Source organism: the organism of the source record quoted next, unplaced genomic scaffold (assembly GCF_019419815.1).
Source record: "Pyrus x bretschneideri cultivar Hongxiangsu unplaced genomic scaffold, Pyrus_bretschneideri_v1 Contig54, whole genome shotgun sequence".
Taxonomy (NCBI): domain Eukaryota; kingdom Viridiplantae; phylum Streptophyta; class Magnoliopsida; order Rosales; family Rosaceae; genus Pyrus; species Pyrus x bretschneideri.
In genome coordinates, this window is record NW_025999792.1 from 2,604,682 (window position 1) to 2,626,840 (window position 22,159).

The 22,159-nt window shown below is 39.1% G+C and overlaps 2 protein-coding genes and 1 long non-coding RNA gene across 6 annotated transcripts; 2 read left to right on the top strand and 1 right to left on the bottom strand.

Moving 5' to 3' along the window:
• Positions 1 to 388: 388 nt before the first annotated feature.
• Positions 389 to 5,664, top strand: LOC103937420 (probable N-acetylglucosaminyl-phosphatidylinositol de-N-acetylase). Of its 4 annotated transcripts, none has more exons than XM_048570722.1 (13): positions 389 to 727; positions 1,341 to 1,470; positions 1,557 to 1,617; positions 1,867 to 1,937; positions 2,707 to 2,771; positions 3,154 to 3,198; positions 3,278 to 3,358; positions 3,556 to 3,623; positions 4,121 to 4,135; positions 4,175 to 4,246; positions 4,795 to 4,843; positions 4,982 to 5,142; positions 5,376 to 5,664. In XM_048570722.1, exons 2-13 carry the CDS (start codon positions 1,353 to 1,355, stop codon positions 5,437 to 5,439), a joined length of 870 nt encoding a protein of 289 aa, XP_048426679.1. In that variant the 5' UTR covers positions 389 to 727; positions 1,341 to 1,352; the 3' UTR covers positions 5,440 to 5,664. The 4 variants fall into 4 exon arrangements, with proteins under 4 accessions (XP_048426679.1, XP_048426678.1, XP_048426677.1 ...); XM_048570721.1 differs by having other exon boundaries at positions 392 to 762; XM_048570720.1 differs by lacking the exon at positions 389 to 727 and adding an exon at positions 846 to 1,112.
• LOC125470909 lies at positions 4,013 to 4,440 on the bottom strand. Its single transcript, XR_007253279.1, has 2 exons — positions 4,177 to 4,440; positions 4,013 to 4,137 (listed from the first exon to the last, which is right to left on the bottom strand). It is a non-coding gene; the product is annotated as an uncharacterized LOC125470909 (long non-coding RNA).
• A 10,879-nt stretch (positions 5,665 to 16,543) lies between the features above and the next one.
• On the top strand, positions 16,544 to 20,316 carry LOC103938125 (protein IWS1 homolog 1). Its single transcript, XM_048570675.1, has 11 exons — positions 16,544 to 16,701; positions 16,784 to 17,192; positions 17,511 to 17,630; positions 17,914 to 18,134; positions 18,234 to 18,363; positions 18,450 to 18,512; positions 18,626 to 18,703; positions 19,093 to 19,184; positions 19,326 to 19,382; positions 19,490 to 19,643; positions 20,097 to 20,316. The coding sequence occupies exons 1-11, from the start codon at positions 16,682 to 16,684 to the stop codon at positions 20,193 to 20,195; spliced, it is 1,443 nt and encodes a 480-aa protein (XP_048426632.1). The 5' UTR covers positions 16,544 to 16,681; the 3' UTR covers positions 20,196 to 20,316.
• The last annotated feature ends 1,843 nt before the right edge of the window (positions 20,317 to 22,159 follow it).

The following is a 22,159-nucleotide window of genomic DNA, read 5'->3' on the forward strand; positions in this document are numbered from 1 at the left end:
TCATAATGCAATTTAGGGTGATTCAATTCACGAGTGATCAATTTTTTTTTCCTACTTTGTATAGTTGTAAACATAAAACACTCCATGAGATAGAGCCATAGCTTTTGAAAAACAATCCTTCAAGATGGCGTACCAACATTCCCAATTTTTGTAATATAATATGCATACCAACATCTTTCTTGCCACTTAGTACTATGATCTAATAGTATTCCTCTTTGTTTGAAAGTGAGAGGTATTATGTTCGATTCTTATCAAAGACGAATTTGAACCACATTATTTCTATCCCATTATGAGGCTAAACCTACCGTACCACTCTTTAGCGTATACATTTTTCGAGACTTTTTACATCTTCAACAGTGTTTTAAACCCTGCGCAACGCACGGGTACAATTTGCTAGTATATATAGACAACTGACTTGGTATGCGTTTCCTAAAATTTCCGTCGAAGATATCGGTATATCCATGGTGAGTCGCTCCCCATGACCTCCTCTCTCAGCCCTCAAGCACCCACGATTCCCTCTATAGTCCGACGCTGCCGCCATCACCGTCGCCTACGTACACATTCTCTCTTAGTCTCTCTCCTCTCCAAACAATCATTTCCCCAGATGAGATGAGCACCACCACCGACATCCTCCACGGAGCCACCGTCATCACAAATTAGTCCACATTCCACGGTCCAGAGGAAAATTATATGATATAGTCAATCATTCGTAGGAGGAAACGAAAGATTACAAAGATTTCTGATTTAATTTTTGGTATTAAGGTTGGTGATGTTTGGTTTCTGGGTACTCAAATGTTGTTTATTTCCCTGTTTTGTTTTGTTTGTTTTATTAATATGTATCTTGGTTTGCATTCTCTGTCAATCCCTGTGCTCTATGTAGATCAAATTTGTGCAATACACCCCACAAGTGCCATCAGTATTTGGCCTTACTATAAAGTTAAAAAAGAAGGGGAAACAGCATTATTACAACTTACCAATGTGCATTTACTTTACTAGTCATATTGTGAAAGAGCTAAAGTTGTCTGTATAATGGTAGAGGTTCTATCTTGATGCATACACCCTTTACAAAACACATGGAAACTATTTTTGATGGAATGAACTTCTTATTTCAGGTATTTTAGGCATTTTAGTGTTTTTATGTTTTACTTCCATTGATGGAAGTTAGGTTTTCTGGTATTGTAGTCCATGTGTTTGATGAAATGCCACTTAGGGGAAGCCTGTAGCGTTTAAATGTTTACAGGGTATGTTACAGGACAAAACAATGATTGGGTTGCTGGATTTGTTCCTCGCTCGAGTTTGGAGGTTGTTTGATTTGATGTGTTGGTGATCATTGTGTGCAGGTGCATGCTAGAATGGCATGGTTCTTGATTGTTTCTTCAGCGATTGTACTTTGGGTAGCTTCGTTATTCAAAATTATTCACGGCTCATATTCGCTTCCCAAGGGCACTTTTTTGAATAATTTGAAAAATGGTGGGTAGTTTGCATGAGCTTCTTTTCCTGGGTGTGTTTTTTTTCTTCCACGTCTATTGATTGACTAAAATGTATTTGTTAAACAGGTGGCAGTTTCAACAAGAGAAATGTTTTGTTCGTTGTTGCCCACCCAGATGACGAGTCCATGTAAGCCTATACAAAATTGGATTGTCACTGCTTTGAATCTATACTGGCTTCAGTTGTAGCTACTTTCAATTGAGTTTTTTAAGTGCTCTCATGGCCTAATTTCATTTGTTTGACTGGTTTTCCTCCTGTGCAATTGTTGAGATTTTATGCTATGAGAGACAAGGTCTTTTTTTGTTTCCAAATTGTATAATGTGATGCATGAGGTTCTGAATTTATAATGTGTTAAAACCTTGTGTCGTACTTCTGCAGGTTCTTTACTCCAACAATAAACTATCTGACCTCGAGAGGGCATAATGTTCACATTTTATGCTTGTCAATTGGTAATGCACTTTAACCTAGTAGATAACTTTGTCTATGCATTTTTGTTAATCTCCTTCTAGCTTAAACATAAACTTGTTCACAAATTTATTATGCGGCGAAATGACTTTTTCTTTCAATAATCACCTGTACGATGGATTAATTTTACATAAAAACAACGTATACTTTAACTAGAGATAGATCATATGACAACACAATTGTAGATATATCCGGAACAGTTGAGGTCATCATGGGTTTTGAAATCTATGTAACCCCATTTAATTTGTTTTATAAATCTCTTATTTTATCCACATCTTTTCTTGAACATTTGAACAATTGTTTATAGGTTTAGCTATGGAAATGGGCCTCTCGGAATAAAAACCCAAAAGGGATTATAACTGATTCAAGGGCAGTGTTTGCATAAAATTGATGTATAAAACTTTAGTCAATCTAATGAGCATATATTATGTACATTTATTGTAGTCATCCCTACTCTTAAACTACAATTTGGTTTTGTTCTCCATCCGCAAGTGTATCTGGAATTGAGGTAAGCCCATTCCTTTAAGATGGGATAAGAATTTCTCTCGAGGTCTTTCTGCTGGTTTCATACATCCTGTGTTACAGTAGTTTCATCCTTTACCACTACTTATTGTAAATTGTCATATCTCTAGAGAATAGGTTTGATGGTACAATTAGAATTATGTCTCATAAGTTGTTAACCCTTGCCCTTATCATCTCTTGTATCTTTTTTTTTTTTTTCGAAATGAATTCTTAGTTTCGTCTGTTGAGTAGGTGATGCAGATGGCAAGGGAACTACAAGAAAAGAAGAGCTCTACCAGGCTTCTGCAATTCTCAAGGTGATATGCAATGTTGTGGTTGAGGCTTTCATATTAGCTCGGTATAATGTTGTGAGCCAAAATTTATTCATGTCAATCCAGTGCTAAAGTTATTGGAAAATGATAAACACTCACCCCTATTTAATCCTGGCTGTTGATTATGATTGACTTATTCAATCTGATGGCTAGAAAGAAAGAGGGGCGTGTGAGAAGCTAAAAAAGGTGTGTAAAAATCAATTCCCAAGCTATTTAGTGTTGTGAACTTTATTTTGCCCACAATTCTGAAAATCCTGTTAAGGGTCGTTGCTTGCAGAACCTGTGTTCATTTTTAATCTTTGATACATCGTGAAGTATTTTCACCAGACCATTTTACACTTTGTAACATGCGAAATTGGATATGTAGGTTCCGCATCAACAAGTGTCGGTTCTGGATCATCCAGATCTTCAGGTTCTACTGAACTATTGAATTAACACAATTTCTAGTACATTCTTGAGGTATCTATAACTACATACTTCTCAATCCTTAGGATGGTTTTGGCAAAGTTTGGAACGATAGCATATTGGCAAATATTATCGAAGAGGAAATTACAAGAAACAGCATTGACTTGGTAAAGATAATCCTTCAGAATAAATTGTTTTCTTTATGAACTCACCTTCTGTTGTAATTTCGGCTGAAGTTCTTGTCTTTTTGTGGTGATGTGATAAGCATCGTTTGATGGACTACTGTTTTGTATGAAGTATTGCCTAATCTTATGTTTCAATCTCAATACCCGTTTTAAAATCCATTTCACACAAACTTTATCAGATAATTACTTTTGATAACTACGGAGTTTCAGGCCATTGTAACCACCGTGATGTGCATTATGGGGTAAGGTGAGTTGAACTCTATTTCTTAGTCATTTTTTATCAATATTTTTGAAATTGAAGGAATTTCTTGCTACAAAATGGTGTAATTTTGACTCCCCTCTGTATCTTGTTCTTTGATGTTTCCGGCACTAGACTAAACTTGGCAAATTAGAGAATAACTAGAAACACACAAGATTTATCCTAGTTCGGCAGAACTTTTGCCTATGTCCAGTTGTGATTTCTCTGGGTAGAGAAACCACGGCTTCTTTGATCAATAATAGAGTATACTGTACTTTTGCAAACCCTAGAACTAGTCCTCTCTTCCCTCAGCTGTCTCTCTGTTATCTCTCACTAGCTTTTCAGCCTTTCCTGCACCTCTATTTATAAGTATATGGTGTGGTTTACATCCTATTTTCTGCTTCTATATGGATATAAAATTACAGTTTCTTTCCTATTGCAATTCTGCTTCTAGGACTCCTAATCTAATTGTACAAGAAAACTTAATTCTTTTCTAATCCTTGTAGGACAAGAATCTGTGCACCTTACCTTTCCTAACACAACCCTAAACAAAAAGGCGAACCAGATCCTAATAACAAATTCCTAAATATGTTTGATATTTATGACAGATGTTACAAAAAAGTTAAGACCAGGTACTAGTCTTCTTGGGACATGAATGTATTCTCTTGCTGTACAATTTTTCTTCTTTACCTTTTGAATCTCACTATTTTCAGACAAATTTTGACCTCTAAATTGAAACTTGGGGAGTTATAAGTAACAGGGCTACATTGGTAATGGCTGAGGTACTTCAGTTGTCCCATGAGGTCTCAGGTTTGAAACCTGTCAAGGTACCTATCTAGCAGTCGCAAGTGTTTCCTGCTGCCAAAGATTTGTAATGTTCAGCAGTGGGCCCCAGGTTGGGCTTCCTTGTCAGAAAAGCTGACAGGGTGGCTCTCCTGGGTGATAAAAGAAAGAAAGAAAGAGAATAGTAATTGATGAGAGTAATCCTACAAATTCTTGCACCACTGACTGCATATAATAAGATAATGACGTACTTGCCCCAAATGAATACCGAACTTAACTATTGTCTTCTTCCATCTGGGTTGATGTACGTTTTTCGGGATGACCATTTTGTTATTTGTTTACTATGGCATACTATAATTTGCCACATTTATTTATAGTTTATTTATGTTGTAAGCAGGAAACTCTTACAAGCTTCGTCACAAAGGAAAATTGAAGCCTGGGAACTCGTATGTTTTCTCTTCATTCGCAAGTATCCTGAAATTCTGAAGAAACTATAATTCACCTGAATTCTTATACGATAGTACTTGTTGGATGTTGAACAGTGATGTTAGCTTTTGTTTTGCTGTCCCGTTAATTGTTCCCAGGTTAGTACAAACATATTTCGCAAGTATAGCGGACCAGTCGATATCTGGCTGTCCAGTTTAAATCCCATGCAATCCTCACATGAAGTGGTGCATTGCTTGCTCAATGAGCAGCCCAGAAAGAGCTTCCTAGCGATGGCACAACATTCCAGCCAATGGGTTTGGTATGCTTATACGTTGTGAATTGAAAAGGATACCGAACCATATTATTCAACCAATCTCAACATATTTTCTCATGTTTTCTTCCTTATTTTACTTGTGAATCTTTAGATTTCTTTTACAAAATCTTCTTCAGCTTCCATGAACCGAAACGATTCCAAGTCATCAGTTTCTGGCTAGTCCCAAATTCAGATAGTCGGCTATTAGTTTTTCTAACTTTTGCATTTTATATCTACAGGTTCCGCAAGCTGTTTGTAGCATTTTCCAGTTACACGTATGTGAACACGCTTAAAAAAATGTAGTAGCCACATGGTAGATGTTCTGTTTCTGTGGATATACTGCCACTGCCAGCTGCGGATATGTTTTTTTCTTTTTGTTCGTGTCCTTACTTTTAGAGTTTCTTTTTGTTCGTGTGGATACACTGATTTGCAAATTTTTGATTGCATCCGGGATAACCTTTCATCTATGAATTTAAGCGAGCAATACAATAGCAATCCTATCGAATGGAATAACTCTTTTGTTCTGCCTCTCAGTATGATGAGTTTCAGTTATGAGCCGCTGTGTTACATTTCACAAACAAAATAAGTGCAAGGGGGGGGAGCCACTCACATATTGACGGAGGTCAAACCACTTTCTCCTTTCATTTTGTGCTGGATGCTCTTAATATGGGTTGAGTTCAAGGCTCGGGACTCCCAGACATACTTCCAACATAAATAAAAGAGTGTCTGAATAATTTCACCGCTGAATACGGAACGCTTTACCTCAAGATTCGTGTGCCCGAAAGCTGAGCCACTCAATAATATAAAGAGCCACCTCTTGTTTATTGTGCAACGCAACAAGACGCTCCTCATCATTAGAGTCTTCCTGCCCCAATTTTCGAGGCCGCACGTTTGAATCAAGAACGTTATAATATGCAGGTTACGCACGTGTCAGAAAAATTTAAATGGTATCGTATTCCAATTTACTGCAAAAGATATGGTCTTCGAATAACTATCCTTCCTTAAGGGGAGCATCCCTTTCACATGCATAGTTAGGGTGAATTGTGGGACCATGATTTTCTAGAGCTAAAGTAAGGGTGATCAAAATACGGATACCACAAGAGTCTGGTCATGGACTCAACAGCTCCTATCGCAGAGTGCACAAACGGATTAGCGATGCCACCATCTCCTGTTCTGGATAAGTGGGTGAAGTCCTTTGACTTTGCCGAGATTGAGCCTTCTTATTTTGCAAGATACAAAACCTGATCCCATATGAAACCAACCGAGTTGAGCCACTCAATAATAGAAAGAGCCACTAAATAATAGAAAAGGCTGCCTCTTGTTTATTGTGCAACACAACATGACTCTGCTCATCATTACAATCTTCACGCCCCAATTTTCATGGTCGCACGTTTGAATCAAGAACGTTATAATATGCAGGTTACGCAAGTGTTAGAAAAATTTAAATGGTACTTGTTTGGGCCCAAAATAATATTATTGGACCGAGCTTAGGTTTGTGTTCGGTCCAAAGCTCTTCCAAAAAATACTATGGGCCGTCCAGTCAAGTTGGTCGAGTCCTATTGCAAGAACGATTGATATAGGTAAGAGCGAATGAGTGGAGTCCTAGTATATTAAGGAGTCTCAATGGAATGAGGATGCTCAAATTTAAGAAGTGAATGTGAACAGTTAAAGAGTGTGGTTCAAAGTCCTAATGGAGGTAGGATTGGGCGAGACTTGGTTAGATTAGGATAAAGAATCCTAATCCGAGTATAGTTTTAGTTCGGCCATGACGAGATTGGCTATTATAAATAAGAAGGGGGTGCATCATTCTAAGCCCTCCAATTCAACACACAAATTGCCCTGCGCAAACTCTCGCTTTACGCGAAACCTCTCAACAACCTTGAGATTTTTATTTTCCTTTTTCCGCCAACACATCTTCAGTTTGGATAAACAGCACTGCGTCGAGGCCGACTGGTTATCTATCCAAGTCTCGGTCAAGAAGGATTTTCGAATCCTTATTGGCAGAGGTCATCTCATTAGCCTTCTCGGCGAAGTGAGGTGTTACAGGTTTCTACATTCGGCACATTGAAAGCCGAATTTGATATTGAACTTCGCAAAACTAGCATCCTTATCTTCAGGCTCTAGAACTTGAAGGCCGAGATGTGTTCCTTCCTCAGCTGCAGTTGCAAGATCAAGAAGTCAGCAGTGCACCCAACGCGACATCAACACATTTTACTCCTCGGCCGAGCTCAGCCGATGAGTTGGCACACCCCGCACACAACCGAATGACGTAGTTAGTTTATTGATTACTCAGCCTACACGCCACGTAGGCTTGGTAGTTTTTTGGGTCAACATTTTGGCACACCCAGTGAGACCCATTGCTGAAGCTAAGAAGTTCATGACCATTGAGACACGATCGGTAAAAAAGAAAATAGGGATGGGTAAATTAGCGACTAACCTTCCACCTACGGTCCAAAACCTAGATCATGATGGCCTGTCACAAGCACAGAATCCTCTTGATACCATCACACTCGAAGCCACGAGTGTGACATGTCGAGAAAATGAAGTTAGTCTCGGCGGACAGGCTCGTGATGCGGAGATCACCACCAGAGCAACAAAAGCAATTTTTGTCGAATGAATAATCGAAGATTGCGATGAGGATGGTGGTGAAGGTTCTGATCTGCCGACTAGATCTGTTCTTCAGAGAAGACTCGAAGAGCAATCTTAGATTTTCAGTCAATAAGTAAGAAGCATACTTGAAGTAATAAGCAGTAATGGTGAGGCACACAACAAAATGCTCGAATTGTTGGTTAGTAAAGTTTACGATGGCGGACCCACTGATCGTTCCCGGCAACTTCCACCTAAAGGTAATCCGATATCAACACTACAGGCCAAAACAGGATCTGCTCGGCTCAAAATGATCGATTTTAAAAAAAGAGGAGGATCAACCAATAGATCAGACGGATCCGTTCAGAGAGAAGAAACAACATCCGTCAATGTGATCGAGGTCTAAAGAATGATCAATTAGGCCTTGAAAAAAGGGCCAAAGTTCCCAAAGTTCATCCATCTATACCCATCTTATGTAGAGAAGTTCAAATATCCTAAAGGTTTCAAAATCCTAGACTTCAGCCTTTTTGCTGGCAAATTGTCCCTGTCTTCATTAGAACATGTGGCTCAGTTCACTGCACAATGCGAAGATGTTAATAGCAACTTCCATAAACTACGATTATTCTCGCTAACAGGTTCGGCATTTGCTTGGTACATCAACCTTTCGCCCAATTCCATCCAAAGTTGGGAGGAACTGGTCGTAAAATGCCATGAACAATTCTACCGGCCGGGGATGGAAATGTCAGTTTCGTCACTGGCTAGGATGGCTCAAACATCTGACGAGTCACCAATGGAATACTTAACGAGGTTTAAGTCGGCCAGAAATTGGTGCCGAGTACCTCTCCCTGAAGTTGAATTTGTCAGAATCACTTTGAATGACCTGGATGTGGAATATAAAAAGAAATTCTTGGGGGCAAACTTCCGAGATTTGAACGAACTGGCCCAGGACGTCGAGCAATATGACTATTTGCTTCGAGAATAAAAGATCTCAAAATCCCCATCCCGAGGAACGATTTACAAGAATCCCACGGTTAGCTACACATCGGCCGAAGGCGAGGATTCCCAATACGCCAAACTAGGAATGTTTACAACACTCCCCATTAACTGTGTAAATACTCAAGGTAGATTCAGCATCGTGCAGAAGTTGAGGAAGTCGACTCGTCGACACTGATTCTAAGGAACAACGCTTATTCACAATAAGGTAAGAACTTGCATAAGTAAACGAGTCTCACTAAAAATCCCTAAGGCTATGGCAAAACCCGAGTAGGGACAAAATCCATAGTCTAAGGAAAAATGCGTGAGAAATGCAAAGTTAAAAGAAATGTCTACGAGGCGTCGTCAGGGATATGACCAGCCCAAGGTGGGTGCCTCGTTAAAAGTTAGGTAGCAAAAACCCAGTGGGAAAAATGTTCCTAATCGTAGGGAAAAAGAGTCCATTAAGATCAAGCAAGTATCTTCAGGATACTCTCCGTGAGTTTGACACAATTCCATAAAGAAATAGCAAAGTTATAACTGAAAAAGTTTACGCATACCAATTCCATGAATAAGCTTCTGAAACGTCGTCTTCGGTAGTGATTTGGTGAAGAGATTGACTAGATTGTCTTGTGAACGGATTTGCGTGACTTCAATCTTCTAATGTTCTTGTTGCTGATGTGAAAAGAAGAACTTCGGTGTAATATGTTTAGGGTTGTCTCCTTTGATGTAACCCTTCTTGAGATGTTCAATGCATGTTGCGTTGGCTTTAAAGATCGTCATTGGGACATCAACGGGGGGATAAAGATCGCAGGAGCTTCGAATATGGCCCACTACTGCTCTCAATGAAAAGCATTCCCGAGTTGCTTCATGTAAGGCGAGAATTTCAGCATGGTTAGATGAAGTGGCAACTAAGGTATGTTTAGTTGACCTCCAAGAGATTGTGGAGCCTTTAACGGTAAAGACATAACCCGTTTGAGAACACGCCTTGTGCGAATCAAATAAGTATCCTGCGTCGGCAAAACCAACAAGGTGAGAATCGACTCGAGAAGCAAAGGGTGCAGCATCACTCAAGGATTTGTAGGGATAGAACAAGCCCAAATTCGTAGTACCTTTAAGACAACGGAAATTGTCTTTCATGCCAGTCCAATGTCTACGTGTTGGTGCCAAAAGATTAATAGCGAAGGAGATGTCGGGTCTAGTGCATTGAGCTAAGTACAATAAAACGCCTATCACACTTAGATAATGAACTTCAAGCTCCAAAATCTCTTCATCATCCTGATTCGGATGGAAGGGATCTTGTTTTGCATCTAGCGATCAGACGACCATAGGAATACTCGAAGGCTTCGCTTTATCATCATTAAAGCGGTGCAACACCTTCTAGGTATAGTTCGATTGATGTACTAGGATTCCATCTGAACAATGCTCTATCTCGAGACCGAGACAGTATTGAGTCTTTCTTAGATCTTTCATCTCAAATTCTGACTTCAGGTGCGCGGCAGTTCTCGCGAGCCCTTTAGGAGTTTTGATAAGGTTCGTGTCATTGACATATACTATACCAATCACAAATCCAGAATGTGACTTCTTAATGAACATACAAGGGCATAGTTCGTTGTTCACATATCCCTGAATAGTCAAATACTCACTCAGACAGTTATGCCACATTCTTCCAGATTGCTTCAAACCGTAGAGTGACGCCTTAGTCGAATTAAGAGCGTGTTTTGGGGTTTGGAAATATTTGAACCAGTCAATGTAAGTCTTTCGGGAACTTTCATATAAATTTTCATATTAAGATCCCCATAGAGATACGTGGTTACTATGTCTATCAACTGCATATCTAGTTTTTGGAAACTACCAAACTGATAAGGTAGGGAAAAGTAATCACATCCATAACGGGTGAATAAGTTTAGTCATAGTCAATCCCGAACGTTGTGAGAAGCCTTATGCAACAAGACGAGCTTTGTAACACACAATTTCGTTCTTCTCATTACGATTCTAAACGAAAACCCACTTGTAGCCAACGGACTTCACATATGGAGGAGTAGGAGTTACAGGTCAAACATCTTATGTTTCGTAAGTGAATTGAGTTCGACTTGGATTGCTTGTTTCCAGTTTGACTAATCAGTTCTACATCGACATTCATCAACAGAATGCGGTTCAATGTCATCGCTCAACATGATCTCAGTAGCTACTGCATATGCTAATGCATCGTCGACAATCATCTTATTTCTACACCACACATCATCTAAGCTAGCATATTAGACCGAAATCTCACGATTCTCAGGAGGATGATTCGTCTCTTCAAGCAAGCTTCCATAATCTACAATTTCCTCATGAGTTGGATAGAATAAGTAAGCGATAGTCGGATTCACGATAGATTTTTCGGGACCTTGTGTCATGGGTTTCCTCTTCCGGGGGTGTGAATCCTTTGAACCAAGGGGTTTACCACGCTTTTGTGTAGGGGTAGATGATTGGCTAGCCGTTAATGTACGTGGATCACCAATATTGGCGTCCTAGGCCTCCAGGAAGGAAGTCTGTCGTACATTTGGTACATCCATCTTTGCAGGCGTATTCGCAACAGGAATATGTGATCTTGTCACGCACACTAGATCGGTGAAAACATCTGGCATGCTCTGAACTATGCTATGGAGATCTAATATGTGTTGCACTTTAGTTTCAAACTAAGCGATGCAGGGATCTAAATGAGACAAAGTGAAAGTCATCCACGATAATTCGCATTGTTCTTCAGGAACGTTGACGTTCTTATCTCCCTCTAACTACATGAAGATTGTCTCATAGAAGTGACAATCTGCAAAACGAGCGGTAAACAGATCGTCTGTCAAAGGTTCTAAGTAACGAATAATCGAAGGAGAATCATATCCAACATAAATTCTCATCCTTTGCTGAAGCCCCATTTTTGTACATAAGGGCGGTGAGATCAGCACATATACTGCACAACCAAATACGAGCAGATGCGATATGTCGTGTTCGTATCCGATAACCAATTGAAGGGCACTAAATGGTTATGTCACAACAGGCCTCAAGCGGACCAACTTTGCTGCGTGCAATATTGCATAGCCCCAAGCAGCGATCGGGAGCTTGGTACGTAAGACCAACGATCGAGCAATCATTTGTAAGCGCTTAATGAAAGCCTCTGCCAGGCCATTCTAGGTGTGAACATGGGGTACAGGATGTTCAACTTCAACCCCAACCGACATGCAATAGTCATCAAAAAATTTAGATGTGAATTCTCCAGCATTATCCAATCGAATATATTTGATCAGATAATCAGGGGGGTAAGCCCTAAGCTTGATAACCTAAGCCAATAGTTTGGAGAATGCAGCGTTCCTTGTGGACAACAAGCACACGTGTGACCAATGTGTGGAAGCGTCAACCAAAACCATAAAGTATCTAAATGGTCCGCAGGGAGGGTGAATCGGTCCACAAATGTCCCCCTGAATTCGTTGTAGAAAAATGGGAGGATTTGAACTAATCTTGTCATAAGAAGGCTTGGTAATAAGCTTTCCCATTGAACATGTTTGACATGCGAGTCCTTGGATTGAACCTAAACTTCGGGTTAGTGGATGCCCGTGTAAAGATTTGAGGATACGACGCATCACTATTTGTCCAGGATGTCCCAAACGATCATGCCAAAGTGTAATTTCGTGTGCGGTCCCAATGGTAGGGCTGGCCACATAGTAGCATTCTATGGGGCGTATGGTCATAGTATACAGACCACTCGGGATACGCTCTATCTTTTCTAGAATACGCTTCTGGCCATATTCGTAGGAAGTTATGCACATAAATTCAACTCCGTTTTCTACATGGGTTTCATCATGGCAATTGTTATCTCTAATGTCCTTGAAACTTAACAACGTTCCTCCGGAACGTGGAGCATAAAGTGCCTCAGAAATGGTCAAGATTGTACCATTAAACAACATTATACATGCCTTACCATATCCTTCTATCAAGTTGGATGTGCATTCTTAGGTATGAAGTTAGTGAAATAGATGCGTTCACACAAAACTGTGTGCGTTGTTGCACTATCTGCCAGACAACTAAATTTCCCACTAGTCATACCTAGAATGAAAAATTAATTTGAATTGGTCACGTGCATAAAAGTTCTAAAAACAAATATAAATTCAAAATAATTTCATTTATTCAAGGATGGTAATTAATTGAAACTTAATATCCAAAAACAAATCACCAACAAATAATCCAAACACAAAAGGAAAATTGTTCAAAAATCAACCAAAAACAAGGGGGGATCGGCCACTAGGTGGAATTCGGCCCCAATGTGCAATTTTAACTAACTAAAATTGTTTATGTCTAAGATTCTAATCTTCCATAGGGGTGGTATCCTCTTGAAAGTCAGAAACCTCCATCTTTGTAGTCTCCTATTCGTCCACTTGCACGAAGTTTGATACAAACTTCTTACGACGAGCATGATATTCATCTACAACCTTTTTAGGAGCATAGAAAACACAAGACCAATGGTCCTTTGAACCACAGTGATAGCACATGTCCGCATCTATGGTTTCAGGTGCTTTGCCCTTATTCTTGAAGTTCGGGGCCTTGGGAGCAAGGTTTGGCACTTCTGGGCTTTGTTTCCTCCCTTGGATAGGCCTTGACTATGCTAACCTTGGTGGGATGGCTTCTGGCCGCCCCTCCCACGCCTCTTTTGGCGTTTTGGGCGTTGGTTTGTGCTATAATGTGCTTCAGGCACATCAGTCGCCCCAGTAGGTTGAGCTTGATGATTCTTCATTAACAACTGGTTCTGTTTTTCAGCAAGAAGTAAAACAGAGATTAAATCCGAGAACTTAGTGAAGGTCTGAGCTCTATATTGTTGTTGCAGGACACTATTAGAAGCAGAGAAGGTCGAATAGGTTTTCTCCAGGAGATCCTCTTCGGTCAAAGTTTCATTACAAAACTTGAGAAGTGATCGGATTTGACAAACTTTAGAATTATATTCATTCACAAACTTAAAGTCTTGGAAGCGTAAATGCTGTCAGTCATGTCTTGCTTTAGGCAAGAATATGTTCTTTTGGTGATCAAAACGATCAGCCAAAGCGACCCATAGTGCACGTGACTCTTCCTCAGCAAAATACTCAGTTTGCAGAGCGTCATGGATATGTCTTCAAATGAAGATCATAGCGGTGGCTTTTTCAGATTCGTCAACAGGGTTGTTCGTCTCTTCTTCAATAGCGAGATGTAAGTTCTTTGCAGTGAGGTGGAGCTTCACATCTTGGACCCACTTGAGGTAGTTTCTTCTAGAGACCTCTAAAGCAGTGAACTTGAGTTTGTTTAAGTTCAACATGTTCCTATCACAAAATAGATGGACAAGATGTGGTTAGTGTAATGGAGAAAAAATCAATCCATTCACATAGGAGTAGAACATACAGGTTCTAATAGACATGTATTGGTTTAAATTTGCATGAAAAACTTCAGGTTTTCATGGGTGATGTTTTTAAATGAAAACTTCAGGTTTTCAAACAAGGCATGTTTATAAGAAACTTCAGGTTTCAAAATGATTATGAACTTCAGGTTCATAAATTCCTGCAGGCAAACACAAATATATATACAGAAATATACAATAAGAATATGCAAAAATAGAACTTTTAGGTCTATAATTATAATTGAATTAATTATTTGGACTTTGGGCTAAATTAAAGTGTGGGTGAAAAAAATATAAAACCCATTGGGCCTAAAATAATTAGGCGAATAAAACTCGGGGCCCAAAAATATAGGCCAAAGCCCACGAGTGGCTTAAAAAAAATGGTGCCGTGGAAACCAGGCCCTAGGATGGGATGGGTTTGGTCTCGGGGTGGAACTGTAGGCCCACGGGGAGAGGATAACAAAATAGGCCACATTAGGCGGGGCTAAATTTTTTTTTTTTTTTTCTCTTTTATTTTCTTGGCAGGCCGGGGAAAATAGTTGAGCTGAGGGATGCTCCATAGCCCAACCGGCTGGAGTTGTCACCGAGAATGGGCCAAGCCTAAGAAAGGCTCAGGTTATGGAACCAAACACCCCAATGTGTGCTGGGTGTGTTTCGTCGGAGAAGAACGCCAGACCTATCACTCCTGGCGGCGGTCTGGGGTTTGTTAGGACTCGGGTTAAGTTATGGTGGTCGTTGACGACCAAGGTGGTGAACAGAGATGATGTAATCTCAACGTTATAACAACCAAACCGTAGAAAATTTAAATCGGATTTTTGAAAAAAATTCCGATGAGATTTAATCGAAACTTGGTCTTAGGGGGAGTGTATTCAATTGAGAATTTGAGAGATTTTAATGAATTTATAAATCCATGGATTTTTATGGAGTTTAATTGATTTGGAGAGATTCCATATTAAATTTTGATTCATTTCCCTCGAAATCTCATGGGGAGAGGTGGGATTTGTGGATGCTTAAAATACACTACGAAATCTCTTCAATTCCCTCTAATTCCTCAACTTTCTCAAATTCTTTAAAATCAATTTTTAATTGAATACACCTCGAATGTTATAAACTTCTTTAAAATCCTAATTAAATACACCCGAATTTCTATGGATTTTAATAAATTATCTTAAAATTCTAATTGAATACACCTTGAATTCCAGAGAATTACTTAAAATCCTGATTGAATACCCTTAGATTCATTAAAAGAATTAAAATCCCTCAAAATCCCAATTGAATACACCCCCCTTAATTCCATTGGGTATGACTTCGAGGCGTCGGTGTTGATAACCAAAAGGGTCAGGGTGATGGCTGCATGCCATACCCGTGGTGATCATGGACAAAGACACCATCAATGTTGTCGGATTTTTTGGGTTGTGAAGCTCATTGCTTCTGGCTCCGTGGTTCTCGGCTTGGTGCAACATCAGTTCTCTAGTTGCAGGTCTGGGTGATGTCGGGGGTTCGAAGAACCCTAGGTTCCCAATCGCAAAAAAAAAAAAAAATTTATTTTTTCAATTCAATTCAAAATATATTCAATTTGATGCATATGCAATTCAAAAATTTTAATGCATGTACATATATTTGATGCAATTCATGGCAAATATCAAACTCACATAATTCAATAATTATGAGTATAATGCATACACAATTTATGTCGAATCAAAAACGTAAAGTGGGGTCATGCATTATGGTGAATGTTCATGCTATCAGGGCTGCAAAAATATTGAGATAAAAATCATTGTTTTGAAAGAACCTGATTGCGTGATGCTATGGATGAATTGGTTTGATGCAGAAAAATTTTTCAACGTCAGATTCATAAGCGCAGTGGTTGGAGTGTGCTGATAACGTGTTGTAGCCTATTTTATTTGACAAGGTGAAAGGGGGCCGGTTGAAAGGGTAGAGAGATTGAGAAAGATGTGTTTGTAGAATTGTAGGGAAATGTGTGTTGTTGTTATTCCTCCTACATGACGCCTTTATTTACAGTAGTAAAAGGAGAGAAGATATTCATTTTTCCCCAAGTAATACAAGTTGTAATAGGAAAGGATAACTAGAATCAATCTAATCTAGGATTTAGCACAATCATACTTAAACTATGAATATTTACAACAGTTTCCTTATTATTCAACATGAATATTTTAATTAAAAATAAATAAAAATAGAATAAATGTATGAAATGACTAATATGATTTTAATTATTCCTGGTCTTAAATTACATTCGATAAGAATTCAAATTGAATTTATAATCGGACATGAATTAACAAGTCATAATTTGAACAAATATGTTCATCATGTATAAATGGATTCAAATACGGATCAAACCTGATACAAAATCCGACCCGTATGTCTAGATCGAAGTGTGTAGAGCGCTCAATTTTATTTACCATTTGAGGGAAAAAATAAAAATAAAAATTCTCTGTTTTATTTGTAGGCGTTGGATTTTAATCAAACGGCGCATGTGCGCGCGCACGAGAGGACAACTCAGAGAGAGAGATGAAACGAGCAATCTCAATCTCAATTTCGCAGCTGTGGGATCCTGATTCCTGACGCCGCACCATGGCATACGAAGACAATCCGTAAGTCCCTCCCTCGCAAACTCACGATTAGGGTTAGAGTTCTCTTCGATTCCCTGCATCTAATCATCGTTATTGGTTTCAGGTACCGTGATGAAGATGGGGAGCCATTGATGGACTACGACGACTTTGGAGCTGGTCGCGACCCGTCTCCCGAGCCCCACCAAGATGACGTCCTAGAAGATAACGACGATTGGCCCGACCAAGACCGGTCTCGGACCCCTGTCCACGAGGATCCGTCGTCGTTGAAATCGAAGCCGAGGAAGCGGTTGATCAAGAAGAGCCAAGTTGGAAAATTGCCTGTGATCTCTGATTTGGACGATGATGACGGTGGCGATGGCGATGAGGGCAATCGGAAGAGGTTGAAGAAGGAGAAGAGGCATAAGGGGGAGAAGAAAGGGTCTAAATACCCCAGGAGATCCTCATCTGACAAGGCGGCCACCGATGGTGAGGTCAAGGAGATGTGGGAAACCATCGCGGGCGGCGACTCTGAGGTTGTCATGAATGTTTTGTTTTGTTTAATTTCGTAAGCAATTTGTGTTTAATTTATTTTATATTTGAATTTTATGCTCTGTTGCATAATTAATTGTTTATGTTGAAAAAAAAAAAGAAAAAAAAAAAAAGTATGGTTCTTGCTTTTCCCATTTGAATCGAATTGCAATTTGTCAGAAAGAATCTGAATCTGTTTCTTTGACGATGTTTTAGAATTTATAGCTGCATTATGCTTTCCATAACTATAAGCTGTATTGTTCATCTTGACTTCACTTTACTGTCGGAACTTCCTAATTGTGTTATCCTCTTCAATGGAATAGGATGATCAAGAGGGTGTCAGGAATTACGATGACGACAACTTTATAGATGACACTGGTGTGCATCCTTCTGATCGGTATGGAAGTGACAACGAACCACGTTCTCCTAGTCACCATCCTCAGGTTTGTGTTTTTTTTTGTAGCCTACCCCACTTAGTGGGATAAGGCTTTTTTGTTGTTGTTGTATGCCTCTTGTGCTTCTATCTATATGCTTATGAAACAATGCCACGGCAAGGAATTTAAAGGCAAGATGTAGTAGAGCTTCGGTTGATTGACAATGTTTCTGTCTTCAACTTAAGTCATGTCAGATACCACATGTCACAACAGATGACTTACCAATACTGTTGATTATTACTGCTTCGGCTTGATTGATTTTTCTATTTGTTTATTGTTTTACTTGTTCTAGGCTGAAGAGGGTGAGGAAGATGATGAAATTAAGGATATGTTTAAGATGGGTAAGAAAAGGAAGAAGAATGAAAAAAGTCCTGCAGAAGTAGCATTCCTGGTTGAGAAAGTTATGGCTGAGCTCGAGGTAACAGCTGAAGAGGATGCAGATTTAAATAGACAGGGGAAACCTGCCATTAATAAGCTCAAGAAGTTGCCTCTTCTTACAGACGTCCTGTCAAAGTAAGCTGGCTTCATGTGATCTCCCTCGCCAGACTTGCACCAAATATATTTTGCATCTGTAATAATGGACTCTCTCTTTAATTTGTACTGTTTGTACAGGAAGCAGCTTCAACAAGAGTTTTTAGATCATGGAGTGTTAACTCTACTGAAGAATTGGCTTGAACCTCTTCCAGATGGAAGTTTACCGAACATAAATATACGTGCAGCAATTTTACAGATTTTGACTGATGTATACACCTCTGTTGCCATTGTTGTATTGGAAAGTTTGTAAAGGTAATCAATAATAGGACCTGAATTGTTGTATCTGTTATGCAGTTCCCTATAGATCTAGAGCAGTATGATAGAAGAGAACAACTGAAAAAGAGTGGCCTTGGAAAGGTTAGATCATTATTTTTTGGGAAAAGCATGGAAAGCTTGTCAGTCAGTGTGACAACTTTTATTGATGTCAATCAGTGTGACAACTTCAATTGGTTTACTTTGTTCTTGGGCAGGTCATCATGTTTTTATCAAAATCTGATGAAGAAACAACTTCCAACAGAAAACTTGCGAAGGAATTGGTTGACAAATGGGTAATTTGATTCGTCCTCTAGTACTTACCTTCCATGCTTCTGCGTTTTTATGTTTCTTTTACAAATATGTGGCAATCACCCCCTCCCTTTCTACGAATTTATTCTTCTTAGTGACTCTGCATTAAATAGATATATATGTAGCACTAATCTGATATATCCTACTGGAAGAGGCAGTTATGTTGAATAGTTATTCTCCTTGTCCAAGGATCATATATAGGAGATCCCATTCCATTATTTGTTTATATATATATATATATATATATATATATATATATATATCTTTGTCTTGAGATTCTAATTCTTTTGTTTTCTTATTTAATGCTCACTAAATGAAATTCGTTTGTATTGCCTCGAATGACTTTGACATTTTGTCTGTTGCACAACTGCAGAGTCGACCTATATTTAATAAAAGTACGAGGTTTGAGGATATGAGAAACGTTGACGATGAGAGGGTTCCCTTTAGAAGGCCTACAATTAAAAAGTACTTAGACTTTCTTTCATCCAATATCTTATTGCTAATATGCATGTTTACAAATACATGGTGAACTCAATATAAATTTCTCTAAATTTAGCGCATTAGTAGTTGATTTTCTTAAATTATTATTTATATTTTATTACACAGGCCAGTGAGTAATGGCACAGGAATGGAATCGAGAGATGATGTGGATGAATTTTCAAGGTAAAATTTGAGGATAGATTAGGCATACTTCATTGGTCATTCTAAATGCGGAGAGTTCAGCTTCGAAGGTGCATTTCTTTCAAATTCTAATGTTGACTTTGGTACAGGGAAAGAAAATCTGGCCAATCATCTTCTCGGCAACATGCCTCTAGACCAGAAGCGACACCGATGGACTTTTTGGTGCGCCCACAATCCAGGATTGATCCTGATGAAATTAGAGCCCGTGCTAAACAAGGGATACAAGATCAGCGCCGAATGAAGGTAGGCTTTGTTTTTCCTACTGGTAAATGTCTGAAAAGAAAAAAAAACATGAAAAAAGAATGTGCTGATTAGTTGGCATCCAAGTGAGCATTATTCTGTAAATTGAGTGCTGCCAACGATTTGAAATTGAAACCTTACATGCATAAAAACTTATCATTTTAGTGGTTGAAGTTGATAGTTGAAGTTATTCATATTGCGGTGAACCCAAAAATCAATGGAGCTTGCTTCAACTGTCTCTATTTGTTTGTTGAAATTTTGGAGTTGAGCTTTTGCCCTTGTATGAGATTTTCTTTGAGCTTAAATCTTCATTCTTTCAACGGTCTAAGGATTTTTTTCCCGTCTTTGTTCGTTGGTTTTTCTTCATAATTCTTAAATGGCTTTCCTTGTTCTGAACTTTACTTTGCTAACCTCTATTGATACGATAATTGAAGAAAGGTTATCTTTGTTTGGCAGATGAATAGGAAGTTACAGCAGTTGAAAGCACCAAAGAAGAAGCAGCTTCAGGCCACAAAATTAAGCGTGGAGGGTCGTGGTATGGTCAAGTATTTGTGATTTTACCCAACATTCAGATATGTTGGTGTACTCCGCCACTGTCCAGGGTCCAATACAGTTGTGCAAATTGCATTCTGCCTACATACTTATATTTCATAATATTCATGTTTCTTGCGCTTGAGGTACAAAGTTGTTGATTAATCTTTTTGAACTGCCAAGTTTCTAGTTCTTTTTCTCTAAAAATGAAATAAAACTAGGATCATTTAATCATTCAATTGTAGCAAATAGACAGATGGTTCGCAAGGGTTTTACCGAATCTGTCCATTTGTTTTACAGTTTCATGACTAAACAATTTTAGTTTTAATTTATTTTTTGTAGAGATGATTTTTACATAGTAATTTATGATATGGACGTTTCAGATCATTAACACAAAGTTTGGTGAATAAGCCACGAGGTATTTTAAGGAGGTGTGTGTGTGTTTTTTTTTTTTTCCTCCGAAAAAACAGGAGTTATTTCTAAATCATTGAGGAGCCAAGTCTTTCTGAAAGACTAATATTTGAGCTGGTGCAGCTGACTTGTTACGCAAACAACCAGTTTAAACTATAGAATTATTTACATTAAATTCGTCTAAATTACAGGAAGAGAGAATTGAACACGAGATTTCAAGTGTAAGTGATAATGTTCATTAAAACTATTTTGCAAGATTTCTTGCTAAGATTGAAGGCTCAATTTGCGTTTGCGTAGGTTTAAGCTCAAGAGGAAGTTAGCCACTTAGTACTAGGGGTGGGCATGGGGCTGAGCTGGGCCCAAATTTGGAGGGACTAGACCGGATCTGTTTTACAATGAAACGGGTCGAGGTGAGTTGGGTATAGCATTTCTGATTATTGGAATTGGACCTAACCCGATCCGTTTAAAACGGGCTGGTTCGGATCAGGTCTGAGTCCAATTGTTTTTTTGTTTTTTTTTTCTTTCAAAACTTGATTATTAAATTTTTATCATCCATTACCCTAACAAACGAAAATTCTAGTCAAGTTCATACGATAATTTATCAAAACCGGATTACTAGTTCATACCTGAGAGTTCTATCTCACCGGTTGTGTGAGTGTCTCCAATCTTGCCACAATCCAGAGCCGCTGTCCCTAGATATGGCTGGGGGCGGTGGCAGTCCCTTCCTCCTGTCCTTTGTCTCCTCTTCTCTTCCTTGATTTTGATGTCTTCCTTTGCTCCCCACCTCGATTTGGATTGTCCCTCACTCCTCCTGGCATTCGTATTCTTCACCCATCTCCTCTTTGCTCTAAAGTCATGGTGTTCTCACTGGCTCGGGTGTTTACCACACCACCACTCTCTCATTGTTTGCTGCTCTTGTTGGCAGTGTTGCCTGGGTTTTGCCACGGGCTTCTTCCCCTTTATGGCTTGTTTCATCCTTTGTGGCTGCGTTTGAACAGGTGCTTGTGGCAGTTTGATGTGCTTGGCTAGGCGCTTCTCGGTTGGCGGTGTGAAGGCTGGCTTCTCGTGGTGGTTCATTGTAGTAGAGGAGGTGGACGAAGTAGACTAGGGCTTCTTTTGATCTTTTGGGCTCTGTAGTGTTTAGTTTTGTTGGCCCGTTTGTGCTTGTACTTAGTTTTCTTTAGGCTTTGGTTTGGGTCCACTTTTGCTTTGTTTTAATCTTGTAACTAGGCCTTTTTGTGTACTATGTTGGCTGTTGCTCTGGAATGATATTTCCAGTTTTCCCAAAAAAAAAAAAAAAAAAAAAAGAAAAAAAAAGGGTTTAGGGTTAAAAGAAGGTTAAAAAAGAAATCAACAATTCTAGAACGAATTCCTAAATAAAAAAGAAATGAGAAACCCTAAATTCGAAATACTTTTGAAACAGCCCTGAAATTGAACAAATTAAAAACCCTAAATTCCTAAATCACAAAGAAACCCACATAATTCAACAAGCCTAATTCATAAATGACCTTGGGGGTGTACATGACGACGGTGATTGGTGAGGTGATGCCGTGTGGTGGCTGCAATCTGTGATGTCA